At 41.5% G+C, this 21,517-nt stretch overlaps 1 protein-coding gene across 1 annotated transcript in view; it reads right to left on the bottom strand.

Annotated features, from left to right (window-relative positions):
- Nucleotides 1-21,517, bottom strand: part of LOC137258257 (cyclin-D1-binding protein 1 homolog) — a 32,331-nt gene that overhangs the window by 9,943 nt on the left and 871 nt on the right. Inside the window, exons 2-8 of the mRNA XM_067795865.1 lie at nt 20,755-20,817; nt 20,153-20,232; nt 19,949-20,030; nt 19,108-19,201; nt 18,166-18,236; nt 17,340-17,416; nt 15,710-16,024 (exon numbers count right to left, since the gene is read on the bottom strand). Of these exons, the coding sequence (XP_067651966.1) occupies nt 15,710-16,024; nt 17,340-17,416; nt 18,166-18,236; nt 19,108-19,201; nt 19,949-20,030; nt 20,153-20,232; nt 20,755-20,817 (782 nt within the window). The remainder of the gene's footprint in view (nt 1-15,709; nt 16,025-17,339; nt 17,417-18,165; nt 18,237-19,107; nt 19,202-19,948; nt 20,031-20,152; nt 20,233-20,754; nt 20,818-21,517) is intronic.

Here is a 21,517-nt window from a genome sequence, read left to right as displayed (position 1 = left end):
TATTCCTAATCCATTCAGTCCCCTCTCCCGACCAAAATATGTCACCTATTCTTATGCACATTCTCCAGGGAGAATATTCCTAATCCATTTAGTCCCCTCTCCCGACCAAAATATGTCACCTATTCTTATGCACATTCTCCATGGAGAATATTCCTAATCCATTCAGTCCCCTCTCCCGACCAAAACATGTCACCTATTCTTATGCACATTCTCCATGGAGAATATTCCTGGTCCATTTACTCCCCTTTCCCAACCACAATATGTCACCTATTCTTACCCACAATCCCCATGGAGTATATTCCTAATCCATTTAGTCCCCTTTCCCGACCAAAATATGTCACCTATTCTTACCCACAATCCCCATGGAGAATATTCCTAATCCATTTAGTCCCCTCTCCCGACCAAAATATGTCACCTATTCTTATGCACATTCTTCATGGAGAATATTCCTAATCCATTCAGTCCCCTCTCCCGACCAAAATATGTCATCTATTCTTATGCACATTCTTCATGGAGAATATTCCTGGTCCATTTAGTCCCCTCTCCCGACCAAAATATGTCACCTATTCTTATTCACATTCTCCAGGGAGAATATTCCTGGTCCATTTAGTCCCCTCTCCCGACCAAAATATGTCACCTATTCTTATGCACATTCTCCATGGAGAATATTCCTGGTCCATTTAGTCCCCTCTCCCGACCAAAATATGTCACCTATTCTTATGCACAATCTCCATGGAGAATATTCCTAACCCATTTAATCCCCTCTCCCGACCAAAATATGTCACCTATTCTTACCCACAATCCCCATGCAGAATATTCCTAATCCATTCAATCCCCTCTCCCGACCAAAATATGTCACCTATTCTCATGCACATTCTTCATGGAGAATATTCCTGGTCCATTTAGTCCCCTCTCCCGACCAAAATATGTCACCTATTCTTATTCATATTCTCCAGGGAGAATATTCCTGGTCCATTTAGTCCCCTCTCCCGACCAAAATATGTCACCTATTCTTAAGCACATTCTCCATGGAAAATATTCCTGATCCATTTAATCCCCTCTCCCGACCAAAATATGTCACCTATTCCCATTAACAATCCCCATGGAGAATATTCCTAATCCATTCAGTCCCCTCTCCCGACCAAAATATGTCACCTATTCTTATGCACATTCTCCAGGGAGAATATTCCTGATCCATTTAATCCCCTCTCCCGACCAAAATATGTCACCTAATCTTACCCACAATCCCCATGGAGAATATTCCTAATCCATTCAGTCCCCTCTCCCGACCAAAATATGTCACCTATTCTTAAGCACATTCTCCATGGAGAATATTCCTGATCCATTTAATCCCCTCTCCCGACCAAAATATGTCACCTATTCCCATTAACAATCCCCATGGAGAATATTCCTAATCCATTCAGTCCCCTCTCCCGACCAAAATATGTCACCTATTCTTATGCACATTCTCCAGGGAGAAAACTCCTGGTCCATTTAATCCCCTCTCCCGACCAAAATATGTCACCTATTCTTATGCACATTCTCCATGGAGAATATTCCTAATCCATTCAGTCCCCTCTCCCGACCAAAATATGTCACCTATTCTTATGCACATTCTCCAGGGAGAATATTCCTGGTCCATTTAGTCCCCTCTCCCAACAACAATATGTCACCTATTCTTATGCACATTCTCCATGGAGAATATTCCTAATCCATTCAGTCCCCTCTCCTGACCAAAATATGTCACCTATTCTTATGCACATTCTCCATGGAGAATATTCCTGATCCATTTAATCCCCTCTCCCGACCAAAATATGTCACCTATTCCCATCAACAATCCCCATGGAGAATATTCCTAATCAATTTAGTCCCCTCTCCTGACCAAAATATGTCACCTATTCTTATGCACATTCTCCATGGAGAATATTCCTGATCCATTTAGTCCCCTCTCCCGACCAAAATATGTCACCTATTCTTATGCACATTCTCCATGGAGAAAATTCCTGGTCCATTTAATCCCCTTTCCCGACCAAAATATGTCACCTATTCTTATGCACATTCTCCATGGAGAATATTCCTAATCCATTCAGTCCCCTCTCCCGACCAAAATATGTCACCTATTCTTATGCACATTCTCCAGGGAGAATATTCCTAATCCATTTAGTCCCCTCTCCCGACCAAAATATGTCACCTATTCTTATGCACATTCTCCATGGAGAATATTCCTAATCCATTCAGTCCCCTCTCCCGACCAAAATATGTCACCTATTCTTATGCACATTCTCCATGGAGAATATTCCTAATCCATTTAGTCCCCTCTCCCCACCAAAATATGTCACCTATTCTTATGCACATTCTCCAGGGAGAATATTCCTGATCCATTTAATCCCCTCTCCCGACCAAAATATGTCACCTATTCCCATCAACAATCCCCATGGAGAATATTCCTAATCAATTTAGTCCCCTCTCTCGACCAAAATATGTCACCTATTCTTATGCACATTCTCCAGGGAGAATATTCCTAATCAATTTAGTCCCCTCTCTCGACCAAAATATGTCACCTATTCTTATGCACATTCTCCAGGGAGAATATTCCTGGTCCATTTAGTCCCTCTCCCGACCAAAATATGTCACCTATTCTTATGCACATTCTCCATGGAGAATATTCCTAATCCATTTAGTCCCCTCTCCCGACCAAAATATGTCACCTATTCTTATGCACATTCTCCATGGAGAATATTCCTGGTCCATTTAGTCCCCTCTCCCGACCAAAATATGTCACCTATTCTTATGCACATTCTCCATGGAGAATATTCCTGATCCATTTAATCCCCTCTCCCGACCAAAATATGTCCCCTATTCTTACCCACAATCCCCATGGAGAATATTCCTAATCCATTCAATCCCCTCTCCCGACCAAAATATGTCACCTATTCTCATGCACATTCTTCATGGAGAATATTCCTGGTCCATTTAGTCCCCTCTCCCGACCAAAATATGTCACCTATTCTTATTCACATTCTCCAGGGAGAATATTCCTGGTCCATTTAGTCCCCTCTCCCGACCAAAATATGTCACCTATTCTTAAGCACATTCTCCATGGAGAATATTCCTGATCCATTTAATCCCCTCTCCCGACCAAAATATGTCACCTATTCCCATTAACAATCCCCATGGAGAATATTCCTAATCCATTCAGTCCCCTCTCCCGACAAAAATATGTCACCTATTCTTATGCACATTCTCCAGGGAGAATATTCCTGATCCATTTAATCCCCTCTCCCGACCAAAATATGTCACCTAATCTTACCCACAATCCCCATGGAGAATATTCCTAATCCATTCAGTCCCCTCTCCCGACCAAAATATGTCACCTATTCTTAAGCACATTCTCCATGGAGAATATTCCTGATCCATTTAATCCCCTCTCCCGACCAAAATATGTCACCTATTCCCATTAACAATCCCCATGGAGAATATTCCTAATCCATTCAGTCCCCTCTCCCGACCAAAATATGTCACCTATTCTTATGCACATTCTCCAGGGAGAAAACTCCTGGTCCATTTAATCCCCTCTCCCGACCAAAATATGTCACCTATTCTTATGCACATTCTCCATGGAGAATATTCCTAATCCATTCAGTCCCCTCTCCCGACCAAAATATGTCACCTATTCTTATGCACATTCTCCAGGGAGAATATTCCTGGTCCATTTAGTCCCCTCTCCCAACCACAATATGTCACCTATTCTTATGCACATTCTCCATGGAGAAGATTCCTAATCCATTCAGTCCCCTCTCCTGACCAAAATATGTCACCTATTCTTATGCACATTCTCCATGGAGAATATTCCTGATCCATTTAATCCCCTCTCCCGACCAAAATATGTCACCTATTCCCATTAACAATCCCCATGGAGAATATTCCTAATCCATTTAGTCCCCTCTCCCGACCAAAATATGTCACCTATTCTTATGCACATTCTCCATGGAGAATATTCCTAATCCACTCAGTCCCCTCTCCCGACCAAAATATGTCACCTATTCTTATGCACATTCTCCAGGGAGAATATTCCTAATCCATTTAGTCCCCTCTCCCGACCAAAATATGTCACCTATTCTTATGCACATTCTCCATGGAGAATATTCCTAATCCATTCAGTCCCCTCTCCTGACCAAAATATGTCACCTATTCTTATGCACATTCTCCATGGAGAATATTCCTGATCCATTTAATCCCCTCTCCCGACCAAAATATGTCACCTATTCCCATTAACAATCCCCATGGAGAATATTCCTAATCCATTCAGTCCCCTCTCCCGACCAAAATATGTCACCTATTCTTATGCACATTCTCCAGGGAGAAAACTCCTGGTCCATTTAATCCCCTCTCCCGACCAAAATATGTCACCTATTCTTATGCACATTCTCCATGGAGAATATTCCTAATCCATTCAGTCCCCTCTCCCGACCAAAATATGTCACCTATTCTTATGCACATTCTCCAGGGAGAATATTCCTGGTCCATTTAGTCCCCTCTCCCAACCACAATATGTCACCTATTCTTATGCACATTCTCCATGGAGAATATTCCTAATCCATTCAGTCCCCTCTCCTGACCAAAATATGTCACCTATTCTTATGCACATTCTCCATGGAGAATATTCCTGATCCATTTAATCCCCTCTCCCGACCAAAATATGTCACCTATTCCCATTAACAATCCCCATGGAGAAAATTCCTAATCCATTTAGTCCCCTCTCCCGACCAAAATATGTCACCTATTCTTATGCACATTCTCCATGGAGAATATTCCTAATCCATTCAGTCCCCTCTCCCGACCAAAATATGTCACCTATTCTTATGCACATTCTCCAGGGAGAATATTCCTAATCCATTTAGTCCCCTCTCCCGACCAAAATATGTCACCTATTCTTATGTACATTCTCCATGGAGAATATTCCTAATCCATTCAGTCCCCTCTCCTGACCAAAATATGTCACCTATTCTTATGCACATTCTCCATGGAGAATATTCCTGATCCATTTAATCCCCTCTCCCGACCAAAATATGTCACCTATTCCCATTAACAATCCCCATGGAGAATATTCCTAATCCATTTAGTCCCCTCTCCCGACCAAAATATGTCACCTATTCTTATGCACATTCTCCATGGAGAATATTCCTAATCCATTCAGTCCCCTCTCCCGACCAAAATATGTCACCTATTCTTATGCACATTCTCCAGGGAGAATATTCCTAATCCATTTAGTCCCCTCTCCCGACCAAAATATGTCACCTATTCTTATGCACATTCTCCATGGAGAATATTCCTAATCCATTCAGTCCCCTCTCCTGACCAAAATATGTCACCTATTCTTATGCACATTCTCCATGGAGAATATTCCTGATCCATTTAATCCCCTCTCCCGACCAAAATATGTCACCTATTCCCATTAACAATCCCCATGGAGAATATTCCTAATCCATTCAGTCCCCTCTCCCGACCAAAATATGTCACCTATTCTTATGCACATTCTCCAGGGAGAAAACTCCTGGTCCATTTAATCCCCTCTCCCGACCAAAATATGTCACCTATTCTTATGCACATTCTCCATGGAGAATATTCCTAATCCATTCAGTCCCCTCTCCCGACCAAAATATGTCACCTATTCTTATGCACATTCTCCAGGGAGAATATTCCTGGTCCATTTAGTCCCCTCTCCCAACCACAATATGTCACCTATTCTTATGCACATTCTCCATGGAGAATATTCCTAATCCATTCAGTCCCCTCTCCTGACCAAAATATGTCACCTATTCTTATGCACATTCTCCATGGAGAATATTCCTGATCCATTTAATCCCCTCTCCCGACCAAAATATGTCACCTATTCCCATTAACAATCCCCATGGAGAAAATTCCTAATCCATTTAGTCCCCTCTCCCGACCAAAATATGTCACCTATTCTTATGCACATTCTCCATGGAGAATATTCCTAATCCATTCAGTCCCCTCTCCCGACCAAAATATGTCACCTATTCTTATGCACATTCTCCAGGGAGAATATTCCTAATCCATTTAGTCCCCTCTCCCGACCAAAATATGTCACCTATTCTTATGTACATTCTCCATGGAGAATATTCCTAATCCATTCAGTCCCCTCTCCTGACCAAAATATGTCACCTATTCTTATGCACATTCTCCATGGAGAATATTCCTGATCCATTTAATCCCCTCTCCCGACCAAAATATGTCACCTATTCCCATTAACAATCCCCATGGAGAATATTCCTAATCCATTTAGTCCCCTCTCCCGACCAAAATATGTCACCTATTCTTATGCACATTCTCCATGGAGAATATTCCTAATCCATTCAGTCCCCTCTCCCGACCAAAATATGTCACCTATTCTTATGCACATTCTCCAGGGAGAATATTCCTAATCCATTTAGTCCCCTCTCCCGACCAAAATATGTCACCTATTCTTATGTACATTCTCCATGGAGAATATTCCTAATCCATTCAGTCCCCTCTCCCGACCAAAATATGTCACCTATTCTTATGCACATTCTCCATGGAGAATATTCCTGATCCATTTAATCCCCTCTCCCAACCAAAATATGTCACCTATTCCCATTAACAATCCCCATGGAGAATATTCCTAATCCATTTAGTCCCCTTTCCCGACCAAAATATGTCACCTATTCTTATGCACATTCTCCATGGAGAATATTCCTAATCCATTCAGTCCCCTCTCCCGACCAAAATATGTCACCTATTCTTATGCACATTCTCCATGGAGAATATTCCTAATCCATTTAGTCCCCTCTCCCGACCAAAATATGTCACCTATTCTTATGCACATTCTCCATGGAGAATATTCCTAATCCATTCAGTCCCCTCTCCCGACCAAAATATGTCACCTATTCTTATGCACATTCTCCATGGAGAATATTCCTAATCCATTTAGTCCCCTCTCCCGACCAAAATATGTCACCTATTCTTATGCACATTCTCCATGGAGAATATTCCTAATCCATTCAGTCCCCTCTCCCGACCAAAATATGTCACCTATTCTTATGCACATTCTCCATGGAGAATATTCCTAATCCATTTAGTCCCCTCTCCCCACCAAAATATGTCACCTATTCTTATGCACATTCTCCAGGGAGAATATTCCTGATCCATTTAATCCCCTCTCCCGACCAAAATATGTCACCTATTCCCATCAACAATCCCCATGGAGAATATTCCTAATCAATTTAGTCCCCTCTCTCGACCAAAATATGTCACCTATTCTTATGCACATTCTCCAGGGAGAATATTCCTGGTCCATTTAGTCCCTCTCCCGACCAAAATATGTCACCTATTCTTATGCACATTCTCCATGGAGAATATTCCTAATCCATTCAGTCCCCTCTCCCGACCAAAATATGTCACCTATTCTTATGCACATTCTCCATGGAGAATATTCCTAATCCATTTAGTCCCCTCTCCCGACCAAAATATGTCACCTATTCTTATGCACATTCTCCATGGAGAATATTCCTGGTCCATTTAGTCCCCTCTCCCGACCAAAATATGTCACCTATTCTTATGCACATTCTCCATGGAGAATATTCCTGATCCATTTAATCCCCTCTCCCGACCAAAATATGTCCCCTATTCTTACCCACAATCCCCATGGAGAATATTCCTAATCCATTCAATCCCCTCTCCCGACCAAAATATGTCACCTATTCTCATGCACATTCTTCATGGAGAATATTCCTGGTCCATTTAGTCCCCTCTCCCGACCAAAATATGTCACCTATTCTTATTCACATTCTCCAGGGAGAATATTCCTGGTCCATTTAGTCCCCTCTCCCGACCAAAATATGTCACCTATTCTTAAGCACATTCTCCATGGAGAATATTCCTGATCCATTTAATCCCCTCTCCCGACCAAAATATGTCACCTATTCCCATTAACAATCCCCATGGAGAATATTCCTAATCCATTTAGTCCCCTTTCCCGACCAAAATATGTCACCTATTCTTATGCACATTCTCCAGGGAGAATATTCCTAATCCATTCAGTCCCCTCTCCCGACCAAAATATGTCACCTATTCTTATGCACATTCTCCATGGAGAATATTCCTAATCCATTTAGTCCCCTCTCCCGACCAAAATATGTCACCTATTCTTATGCACATTCTCCATGGAGAATATTCCTAATCCATTCAGTCCCCTCTCCCGACCAAAATATGTCACCTATTCTTATGCACATTCTCCATGGAGAATATTCCTAATCCATTTAGTCCCCTCTCCCCACCAAAATATGTCACCTATTCTTATGCACATTCTCCAGGGAGAATATTCCTGATCCATTTAATCCCCTCTCCCGACCAAAATATGTCACCTATTCCCATCAACAATCCCCATGGAGAATATTCCTAATCAATTTAGTCCCCTCTCTCGACCAAAATATGTCACCTATTCTTATGCACATTCTCCAGGGAGAATATTCCTGGTCCATTTAGTCCCTCTCCCGACCAAAATATGTCACCTATTCTTATGCACATTCTCCATGGAGAATATTCCTAATCCATTCAGTCCCCTCTCCCGACCAAAATATGTCACCTATTCTTATGCACATTCTCCATGGAGAATATTCCTAATCCATTTAGTCCCCTCTCCCGACCAAAATATGTCACCTATTCTTATGCACATTCTCCATGGAGAATATTCCTGGTCCATTTAGTCCCCTCTCCCGACCAAAATATGTCACCTATTCTTATGCACATTCTCCATGGAGAATATTCCTGATCCATTTAATCCCCTCTCCCGACCAAAATATGTCCCCTATTCTTACCCACAATCCCCATGGAGAATATTCCTAATCCATTCAATCCCCTCTCCCGACCAAAATATGTCACCTATTCTCATGCACATTCTTCATGGAGAATATTCCTGGTCCATTTAGTCCCCTCTCCCGACCAAAATATGTCACCTATTCTTATTCACATTCTCCAGGGAGAATATTCCTGGTCCATTTAGTCCCCTCTCCCGACCAAAATATGTCACCTATTCTTAAGCACATTCTCCATGGAGAATATTCCTGATCCATTTAATCCCCTCTCCCGACCAAAATATGTCACCTATTCCCATTAACAATCCCCATGGAGAATATTCCTAATCCATTCAGTCCCCTCTCCCGACCAAAATATGTCACCTATTCTTATGCACATTCTCCATGGAGAATATTCCTGGTCCATTTAGTCCCCTCTCCCGACCAAAATATGTCACCTATTCTTATGCACATTCTCCATGGAGAATATTCCTGATCCATTTAATCCCCTCTCCCGACCAAAATATGTCCCCTATTCTTACCCACAATCCCCATGGAGAATATTCCTGATCCATTTAATCCCCTCTCCCGACCAAAATATGTCACCTATTCCCATTAACAATCCCCATGGAGAATATTCCTAATCCATTCAGTCCCCTCTCCCGACCAAAATATGTCACCTATTCTTATGCACATTCTCCAGGGAGAATATTCCTGATCCATTTAATCCCCTCTCCCGACCAAAATATGTCACCTAATCTTACCCACAATCCCCATGGAGAATATTCCTAATCCATTCAGTCCCCTCTCCCGACCAAAATATGTCACCTATTCTTAAGCACATTCTCCATGGAGAATATTCCTGATCCATTTAATCCCCTCTCCCGACCAAAATATGTCACCTATTCCCATTAACAATCCCCATGGAGAAAATTCCTAATCCATTCAGTCCCCTCTCCCGACCAAAATATGTCACCTATTCTTATGCACATTCTCCAGGGAGAAAACTCCTGGTCCATTTAATCCCCTCTCCCGACCAAAATATGTCACCTATTCTTATGCACATTCTCCATGGAGAATATTCCTAATCCATTCAGTCCCCTCTCCCGACCAAAATATGTCACCTATTCTTATGCACATTCTCCATGGAGAATATTCCTAATCCATTCAGTCCCCTCTCCCGACCAAAATATGTCACCTATTCTTATGCACATTCTCCATGGAGAATATTCCTAATCCATTTAGTCCCCTCTCCCGACCAAAATATGTCACCTATTCTTATGCACATTCTCCATGGAGAATATTCCTGGTCCATTTAGTCCCCTCTCCCGACCAAAATATGTCACCTATTCTTATGCACATTCTCCATGGAGAATATTCCTGATCCATTTAATCCCCTCTCCCGACCAAAATATGTCCCCTATTCTTACCCACAATCCCCATGGAGAATATTCCTAATCCATTCAATCCCCTCTCCCGACCAAAATATGTCACCTATTCTCATGCACATTCTTCATGGAGAATATTCCTGGTCCATTTAGTCCCCTCTCCCGACCAAAATATGTCACCTATTCTTATTCACATTCTCCAGGGAGAATATTCCTGGTCCATTTAGTCCCCTCTCCCGACCAAAATATGTCACCTATTCTTAAGCACATTCTCCATGGAGAATATTCCTGATCCATTTAATCCCCTCTCCCGACCAAAATATGTCACCTATTCCCATTAACAATCCCCATGGAGAATATTCCTAATCCATTTAGTCCCCTTTCCCGACCAAAATATGTCACCTATTCTTATGCACATTCTCCATGGAGAATATTCCTAATCCATTCAGTCCCCTCTCCCGACCAAAATATGTCACCTATTCTTATGCACATTCTCCATGGAGAATATTCCTAATCCATTTAGTCCCCTCTCCCGACCAAAATATGTCACCTATTCTTATGCACATTCTCCATGGAGAATATTCCTAATCCATTCAGTCCCCTCTCCCGACCAAAATATGTCACCTATTCTTATGCACATTCTCCATGGAGAATATTCCTAATCCATTTAGTCCCCTCTCCCCACCAAAATATGTCACCTATTCTTATGCACATTCTCCAGGGAGAATATTCCTGATCCATTTAATCCCCTCTCCCGACCAAAATATGTCACCTATTCCCATCAACAATCCCCATGGAGAATATTCCTAATCAATTTAGTCCCCTCTCTCGACCAAAATATGTCACCTATTCTTATGCACATTCTCCAGGGAGAATATTCCTGGTCCATTTAGTCCCTCTCCCGACCAAAATATGTCACCTATTCTTATGCACATTCTCCATGGAGAATATTCCTAATCCATTCAGTCCCCTCTCCCGACCAAAATATGTCACCTATTCTTATGCACATTCTCCATGGAGAATATTCCTAATCCATTTAGTCCCCTCTCCCGACCAAAATATGTCACCTATTCTTATGCACATTCTCCATGGAGAATATTCCTGGTCCATTTAGTCCCCTCTCCCGACCAAAATATGTCACCTATTCTTATGCACATTCTCCATGGAGAATATTCCTGATCCATTTAATCCCCTCTCCCGACCAAAATATGTCCCCTATTCTTACCCACAATCCCCATGGAGAATATTCCTAATCCATTCAATCCCCTCTCCCGACCAAAATATGTCACCTATTCTCATGCACATTCTTCATGGAGAATATTCCTGGTCCATTTAGTCCCCTCTCCCGACCAAAATATGTCACCTATTCTTATTCACATTCTCCAGGGAGAATATTCCTGGTCCATTTAGTCCCCTCTCCCGACCAAAATATGTCACCTATTCTTAAGCACATTCTCCATGGAGAATATTCCTGATCCATTTAATCCCCTCTCCCGACCAAAATATGTCACCTATTCCCATTAACAATCCCCATGGAGAATATTCCTAATCCATTCAGTCCCCTCTCCCGACCAAAATATGTCACCTATTCTTATGCACATTCTCCAGGGAGAATATTCCTGATCCATTTAATCCCCTCTCCCGACCAAAATATGTCACCTAATCTTACCCACAATCCCCATGGAGAATATTCCTAATCCATTCAGTCCCCTCTCCCGACCAAAATATGTCACCTATTCTTAAGCACATTCTCCATGGAGAATATTCCTGATCCATTTAATCCCCTCTCCCGACCAAAATATGTCACCTATTCCCATTAACAATCCCCATGGAGAATATTCCTAATCCATTCAGTCCCCTCTCCCGACCAAAATATGTCACCTATTCTTATGCACATTCTCCAGGGAGAAAACTCCTGGTCCATTTAATCCCCTCTCCCGACCAAAATATGTCACCTATTCTTATGCACATTCTCCATGGAGAATATTCCTAATCCATTCAGTCCCCTCTCCCGACCAAAATATGTCACCTATTCTTATGCACATTCTCCAGGGAGAATATTCCTGGTCCATTTAGTCCCCTCTCCCAACCACAATATGTCACCTATTCTTATGCACATTCTCCATGGAGAATATTCCTAATCCATTCAGTCCCCTCTCCTGACCAAAATATGTCACCTATTCTTATGCACATTCTCCATGGAGAATATTCCTGATCCATTTAATCCCCTCTCCCGACCAAAATATGTCACCTATTCCCATTAACAATCCCCATGGAGAATATTCCTAATCCATTTAGTCCCCTCTCCCGACCAAAATATGTCACCTATTCTTATGCACATTCTCCATGGAGAAAATTCCTGGTCCATTTAATCCCCTTTCCCGACCAAAATATGTCACCTATTCTTGTGCACATTCTCCATGGAGAATATTCCTAATCCATTCATTCCCCTCTCCCGACCAAAATATGTCACCTATTCTTATGCACATTCTCCATGGAGAATATTCCTAATCCATTTAGTCCCCTCTCCCGACCAAAATATGTCACCTATTCTTATGCACATTCTCCATGGAGAATATTCCTAATCCATTCAGTCCCCTCTCCCGACCAAAATATGTCACCTATTCTTATGCACATTCTCCATGGAGAATATTCCTAATCCATTTAGTCCCCTCTCCCCACCAAAATATGTCACCTATTCTTATGCACATTCTCCAGGGAGAATATTCCTGGTCCATTTAATCCCCTCTCCCAACCAAAATATGTCACCTATTCCCATTAACAATCCCCATGGAGAATATTCCTAATCAATTTAGTCCCCTCTCCCGACCAAAATATGTCACCTATTCTTATGCACATTCTCCAGGGAGAATATTCCTGGTCCATTTAGTCCCTCTCCCGACCAAAATATGTCACCTATTCTTATGCACATTCTCCAGGGAGAATATTCCTAATCCATTCAGTCCCCTCTCCCGACCAAAATATGTCACCTATTCTTATGCACATTCTCCATGGAGAATATTCCTAATCCATTTAGTCCCCTCTCCCGACCAAAATATGTCACCTATTCTTATGCACATTCTCCATAGAGAATATTCCTGGTCCATTTAATCCCCTCTCCCGACCAAAATATGTCACCTATTCTTATGCACATTCTCCATGGAGAATATTCCTGATCCATTTAATCCCCTCTCCCGACCAAAATATGTCATCTATTCTTATGCACATTCTCCATGGAGAATATTCCTAATCCATTTAGTCCCCTCTCCCGACCAAAATATGTCACCTATTCTTATGCACATTCTCCAGGGAGAATATTCCTGATCCATTTAATCCCCTCTCCCGACCAAAATATGTCACCTATTCCCATTAACAATCCCCATGGAGAATTTTCCTAATCCATTCAGTCCCCTCTCCCGACCAAAATATGTCACCTATTCTTATGCACATTCTCCAGGGAGAAAACTCCTGGTCCATTTAATCCCCTCTCCCGACCAAAATATGTCACCTATTCTTATGCACATTCTCCATGGAGAATATTCCTAATCCATTCAGTCCCCTCTCCCGACCAAAATATGTCACCTATTCTTATGCACATTCTCCAGGGAGAATATTCCTGGTCCATTTAGTCCCCTCTCCCAACAACAATATGTCACCTATTCTTATGCACATTCTCCATGGAGAATATTCCTAATCCATTCAGTCCCCTCTCCTGACCAAAATATGTCACCTATTCTTATGCACATTCTCCATGGAGAATATTCCTGATCCATTTAATCCCCTCTCCCGACCAAAATATGTCATCTATTCTTATGCACATTCTCCATGGAGAATATTCCTAATCCATTTAGTCCCCTCTCCCGAGCAAAATATGTCACCTATTCTTATGCACATTCTCCAGGGAGAATATTCCTGATCCATTTAATCCCCTCTCCCGACCAAAATATGTCACCTATTCTTATGCACATTCTCCAGGGAGAATATTCCTGGTCCATTTAGTCCCCTCTCCCGACCAAAATATGTCACCTATTCTTATGCACATTCTCCAGGGAGAATATTCCTGGTCCATTTAGTCCCCTCTCCCGACCAAGATATGTCACCTATTCTTATGCACATTCTCCATGGAGAATATTCCTGATCCATTTAATCCCCTCTCCCGACCAAAATATGTCACCTATTCCCATTAACAATCCCCATGGAGAATATTCCTAATCCATTTAGTCCCCTCTCCCGACCAAAATATGTCACCTATTCTTATGCACATTCTTCATGGAGAATATTCCTGGTCCATTTAGTCCCCTCTCCCGACCAAAATATGTCACCTATTCTTATTCACATTCTCCAGGGAGAATATTCCTGGTCCATTTAGTCCCCTCTCCCAACCAAAATATGTCACCTATTCTTATGCACATTCTCCAGGGAGAATATTCCTGGTCCATTTAGTCCCCTCTCCCGACCAAAATATGTCACCTATTCTTATTCACATTCTCCAGGGAGAATATTCCTGGTCCATTTAGTCCCCTCTCCCAACCAAAATATGTCACCTATTCTTATTCACATTCTCCAGGGAGAATATTCCTGGTCCATTTAATCCCCTCTCCCAACCAAAATATGTCACCTATTCTTATTCACATTCTCCATGGAGAATATTCCTGATCCATTTAATCCCCTCTCCCAACCAAAATATGTCACCTATTCTTATTCACATTCTCCATGGAGAATATTCCTGGTCCATTTAGTCCCCTCTCCCGACCAAAATATGTCACCTATTCTTATTCACATTCTCCATGGAGAATATTCCTGATCCATTTAATCCCCTCTCCCGACCAAAATATGTCACCTATTCCCATTAACAATCCCCATGGAGAATATTCCTAATCCATTTAGTCCCCTCTCCCGACCAAAATATGTCACCTATTCTTATTCACATTCTCCAGGGAGAATATTCCTGGTCCATTTAATCCCCTCTCCCAACCAAAATATGTCACCTATTCTTATTCACATTCTCCATGGAGAATATTCCTGATCCATTTAATCCCCTCTCCCAACCAAAATATGTCACCTATTCTTATTCACATTCTCCATGGAGAATATTCCTGGTCCATTTAGTCCCCTCTCCCGACCAAAATATGTCACCTATTCTTATTCACATTCTCCATGGAGAATATTCCTGATCCATTTAATCCCCTCTCCCGACCAAAATATGTCACCTATTCTTATTCACATTCTCCATGGAGAATATTCCTGATCCATTTAATCCCCTCTCCCAACCAAAATATGTCACCTATTCTTATTCACATTCTCCATGGAGAATATTCCTGGTCCATTTAGTCCCCTCTCCCGACCAAAATATGTCACCTATTCTTATTCACATTCTCCAGGGAGAATATTCCTGGTCCATTTAATCCCCTCTCCCGACCAAAATATGTCACCTATTCCCATTAACAATCCCCATGGAGAATATTACATATGAAGAGGTCTGCTTACATGCTTCATGATGTTGGCATAAACCATGGGAGGGTAGAGGCTGGCGGCGAGGTTGTCGACAGCAGGACTAAGGTTGCCCAAGTGGTCCACTAGGTCATCCAGCTGAGCGATGTTCGCCTCTGTGTCACACACCGCATTCTGCTTCACTGATTCCTTTGACTTCTTCAGCAGGGACTTGACGGTCTTGATGAGACCCATGCTTGCAGCCAGGACCTCCTTATCCGAGTCTGTCCATGTATCTTCATTAGACATCACAAACCCATCAGCAATCAGCAGTTCGTCGAGGTCATCTGTCTGGCCTTCACTCTCCAGAGCCTACAGAAGGAATAAAACTGAGCTGAAGAATAATAAGACTGAGTTCTCAAGAATAACAGGTAGCCTACTGGTTAAAGTGTTTGCTCGTCATGCTGAAGACTTGGGTTCATTTCCCCATGTGGGTACAATGTGCGAAACCCTTTTCTGGCATCTCCAACCATGATATTGCTGGAATGTTGCTAAAAGCAGTGTACAACTAAACTCACTCACTCATAGAGGTGGCAGAAGTGACATAAAGATAGATATCAACCACGAAGACTGTTCAGCATTCTCATAAGACCAATATGCATTGCAGTGCGCTTAACTTCATGGATTATGTGCATGTACACATCTGATGATTTCAAAAGGTGGAGAATATACAAATGGCTATGAGAAATATAACATCAAGCTGGAGAGATCTTACAGAACTAATAGAACATTCCTTTCCTTTTCCAATCTATGCTCGTAAATTGGTGAGTGAGTTTTGTTGTGTTTGTTGCTTAACACAAACTCTGCTATATTCCAGCTTTATGGTGGCCTAGTCTAAATATTCAATTCTAGACCAGACAATCCAGCAATCAACAGCATGACCATTAACACAGTTTGGACAAGATGATGTGTCATGTGACACGCAACTCTACCCGCCCGATCCCGTTAGTCACTGAGTGAGGAAGTATCAATAACGTATATCATGACATGGAAAGAGGATGTGTGAATATTGTCCCAATTGCGGCACATTCTAACTGTCAATCACTTTAGGGAAACTAACTTGCACATTACTGACCAAGGATCATAACAGTATATACACTGACTGCACACGGAAGAGACTCTACAGAACACTGTGAACAGTGTCATCATATTCCATCATTGATGCCAGAGGTTGGTATTCAGCCACTGTGGCCAGTCAATCATATTTGTAGATCAAGTTTCAAGTCTTATGATATATCACATCTCCACAAAGCTGAGTCAGACTAGAGGTTAAATCACTGCTCATTCAGACAAAGGAACAATGTGTGCAGTACATATCATGTGGCTTCCACCATATTGCATGAATGTTGATAAAGTGTAAAGCTATCCCTCACTAACTCACTCACTCCACTGGGTGAGCTGTATCCCCAAACCCTGTCACCCAACAATATCTCCCAGTCTCACCTTTTGCAGTTCATGTAATGACTCGCTTGTTCGCTCGCTCACTCGCTCGCTCGCTCGCTCGCTCACTCACTCACTCACTCACTCACTCACTCACTCACTCACTCACTCACTCACTCACTCACTCACTCTACTGGGTGAGCTGTATCTTCCAACCCTGCCATCCAACAATATCTCCCAGTCTCACCTCTTGCAGTTCATGTAATGCATCCCTCACCAACTCAGAAGTCTCTTCAACAATGGCGAGTGAGGCTCTCTGGTTATCTGTGGAGATAATAAATACATTACTGTAAGATCAGGTTGGGTATGGCCAAAATTTTCGCACTGTGATATATTGTGATTTGTGTTGGCATAGTGCAACATGTATTGCAGTATATTATAAGAGTTTAACACATGGTTTAAGGGAATGTAATTACTGTTTTCTTTCTTTTCAAACAATGCCACTGGCCACTGTCATGGCTCAAATTTGATTGTAAAAGCAATCAATTGAAAATGTTTCCAAATTACAGACTTCGCTCTAAAGTTTGGAATGTGAGACATCTGCAGCAACATCCATTTTGGTTTTTTTATCAACAAGTGACAGTACCAATCTATTATTTCTTATTTACATGGTTTAAAAGTCACGCAAATGCAATTGCACGACCAATAAATATTCACAAAACTATTAATGTATAATGACATATAGGAAATACATCATCATGAAAGTTACTGATTGTGGTCAAGGAAATTGCCAATCGTATTGGGTGAACTGCTTCGTGAAAGTGTACCGCAATAAATCATACTGTGAACTTCAAATTGCAATATAGTTAACCAGTTTTATCGCCAACCCCTAGTAATAATCTTAAGCAGGGTTTTCAATAGGATTTAAAACCCAAATATCTCGAAGACAACATCAGGAACTGCAGCTCACCTTCATTATGTGGTTCTAAACTTTTGGTGTAGTGCACAACTGTTCATTTTGCTATGATTCACAAATGAAGACTGCATGTTACAATTAGTATCCTCCCTCTCACCTTTAGGTAAGGTTGACAGAATGTCTGCCCCATGCCACACAATGCCTGTAGCTCGCAGCTGCTCAGGGGACCTGTCAACAACAACAATAATAATAAATAATAAATAATAAATATAATAAGGACATTTGTAATCCACTGAATTCCACACCACAGAGGGGCACACTAAAAGCGCTACAATCTGAATTATCATTAACCCTGATAACCCATGCTGGAAGGTAAATAGTCACACGACTTATTCCATCAGGTACTCATTTTCTGCTAGATGAACAGAGGCACAATGTGTCACATGTGCTTTGTTGTATGGGATGAATTGAAGTCCTAGATACCCTCAGGAGTCAACCTGCAAAAGACGGTCAACCATCCAAGGATTGACGTTGCATATCTTCATCTGATTTTTTAACTGTGCTCAGTGCTCGACACACAGAATATTGCACAGAAAAGTCCAAAGGCAAGGCATTAGTTTGAGAATGAATAACATTTATATATCTCACTAACAAGTATTATAACATTTTCATGGCACTGAAATGTGCAGCAGGCTCGCTTACACATGTCAGTCGTATCTTAATTGTGTAGATGGATGCTCATGTTGTTGATCAATGGATTGTCAGGTCCAAACTCCATCATTTACAGACTACTGCCATATAGCTGGAATACAGCTGAGTGCAGCGTAAAATTAAACTCAGTCACTCACTCCCAATGTGTTATTATATGGTCTCTGGTGATCACATACCACTTTCCAGTTGCCACAATTTGCAGTGAAGAGTTATGTCCATATGACGAAAAAAAGTAAACAATATGTTCAAATCTGGTTCACCCGATTATGCGTCCAGATCTGTCGGCAGATATCGTAGTTACTGCAATTTGAATCCTCTGCTTGACTAAAAAACATTAAGTATTGTTTTACACTCATGGTTGAACCATTTTTCAAGCCTGTTTACCTACCCAAGATCAAAGTCAGCGATGTTCTGAGCCAGAGTTCTGACACTCTCTATTATATTCAGGACAGCTGTCTTCAGAGCCTTTCGTAATGTCATGCCTGTCAAAGAAACATTCAAACTGCAGCTCACATTCATTTAATAATATGTAGCTGATATGATGAGTCACAATCATATCTGTAAACCTGAGTGAAGGGTGAATACTGAAAGTTGCCAAAGTCATGAAAAAAGACATCATTCCAGGCAGTTTGTCCATAATAAGTCCAGGTCAAACATATCACTGGCAGTGACAATATTTGACACTGTCAATGTTGGGTGACTTTCCACATCATAATCCTATCCCAATCCTTGTCAATGTCTATATATGGATATGGCTTCCATGTTTTACCCTACAACATAACAATGAAGGCTCTTCTGTGTCTTAGATTATGTAGCTTACCTCTGTCTTGATTCATGACATACCTGTGTCCCAGCTTACATGGCATACCCGTTTCTAAACTTACATGACATACCCGTGTCTCAACTTACATCACATACCTGTGTCTTGCTTCATGACATACCTGTGTCTCAACATACATGACATACCTGTGAGACACACTTGTGTCTCAACATATATGACATACCTGTGTGTCAACATACATGACATACCTGTGTGTCAAAATACATGACATACCTGTGAGACACACTTGTGTGTCAACATACATGACATACCTGTGTGTCAACATACATGACATACCTGTGAGACACACCTGTGTCTCAACTTACATGACATACCTGTGTCTCAACATATATGACACACCTGTGTGTCAATTCAGTGATATACATATGTCTTGACATGCAAATTTTACCTTGAGTCTTGGGAAAGGAGTAGTAGGCAGACACAAGAGCCAGGGTGGCTTTTTCCAGGGATGTAATCATGGGCTGTGAGTGCTGTAACAATCAAACAGATGGATATACTGCTATTGTGCATCTTTCCGCTTTCATATAGAATATATCAGCTTGTGAATGGACCTGTACACGTGACCTGAAAGTTGCTTTGGTAACTAACTCACCTCAGGGGGCGGGGCTGGAGGCTTGGAGAATGCCATGGACAGTTTGGTAGCTTCATTTGATATAGCTGTAAATACGGTCCCTGAAAATGTAACTCACAATATAATACAAGTCTTCTGATAACATTAGGGTTGCACATCTAATCAGAAATGTGTTCTGACAGATATAAAAACTGAGATAACAAATAATTGATTAACTAACACTATGAAACCCTATAAAATCAGAGCTATTTCTTCATGAGATTATGCTAGAAGCTCCAGCCTTTCATCAACATTTTAAGGTACAATTTAGCATCATCTTTCAAAGAAGATTTCAAAGTACAAAGCCTTAGTATCAGTGTAGATATTAGTGGAAGTGTTTATGGTGGACATGCTGAGGACATTTCTCAATTTGAAACATCTGTGAACAGTACGATGCATGTAAACTGCCAACTTAGATATGTTCACTTTCTTCAGGGTAACAGTTGCCTTTGTATGTGTTTATTATTAGTGCTGATGTCTTAGCAACCCAAAAATATACATAGGTTTAACTTTCTAGCAAGTCACCATGGTTACCCCATTTTCTTAACAAAATGATTGATAAGATGGTAAATACGATCCCATACCTATGTGATTCCAATAAGCCTGACGATCAAACACATCCTTTTCATCCCTCTGCGACTCTCCTTCTGCAACAGTCAAAGTTTACAGATCTAACTAGTCCTTCCCATATCATTTATACTACCCAACATTTGATTGGGATATTCTGAGTGTCCGGATTGGGAGAAAAACTAAGTGAATGTTTGAAGACTGTTAAATACAAACAGGATGTGAGTTTTCACACTAGGCATCAATGCAAGTTACCATAAAAAACATAATATAGGTGCATCTCAGATTACATCACAACATCTCCCAACAATCAGTCACTGTCTGACATTAAGGTGATCTCTTTCAAATGTTGAGAGGTATATGGTGTAACATTTCTATAGCAGTGCAGAGTCTTATGAGCACTGGCAGCTTGAGATCTACTGTTGTGTCAAGTGTAAACATGGCTAAGTGGGTGAGAGAATGAGTTTAGTTTTACGCTGCACTCAGCAATATTCCAGCTATATGGCAGTGGTCTGTAAATAATCGAGTCTGGACCGATGACGTGTCAGCTAAGTCAGTGAGCCTGATCACCCGATCCTGTTAGTAGCCTCTTACGACATGCATAGTCGCCTTTTATGAGAAGCATGGGTTGATGAAGGCCTATTCTACCCCGGACCTTCACGGTTGGTACAGGTGGAAGTCTTTCCCTATTCCAAACTTACATTTGACTAGTCCAGGCTTTGCCCAGTTTTATAGTGTCAACCCTCTGAGATGAGATACAACCTTTGACATGAAATGCTC

This window comes from Haliotis asinina, chromosome 12, assembly GCF_037392515.1.
Source record: "Haliotis asinina isolate JCU_RB_2024 chromosome 12, JCU_Hal_asi_v2, whole genome shotgun sequence".
Classification (NCBI taxonomy): Eukaryota; Metazoa; Mollusca; class Gastropoda; order Lepetellida; family Haliotidae; genus Haliotis; species Haliotis asinina.
Note: the sequence above shows the minus strand (reverse complement) of the source record. Positions and strands in the feature narration are given on the sequence as shown.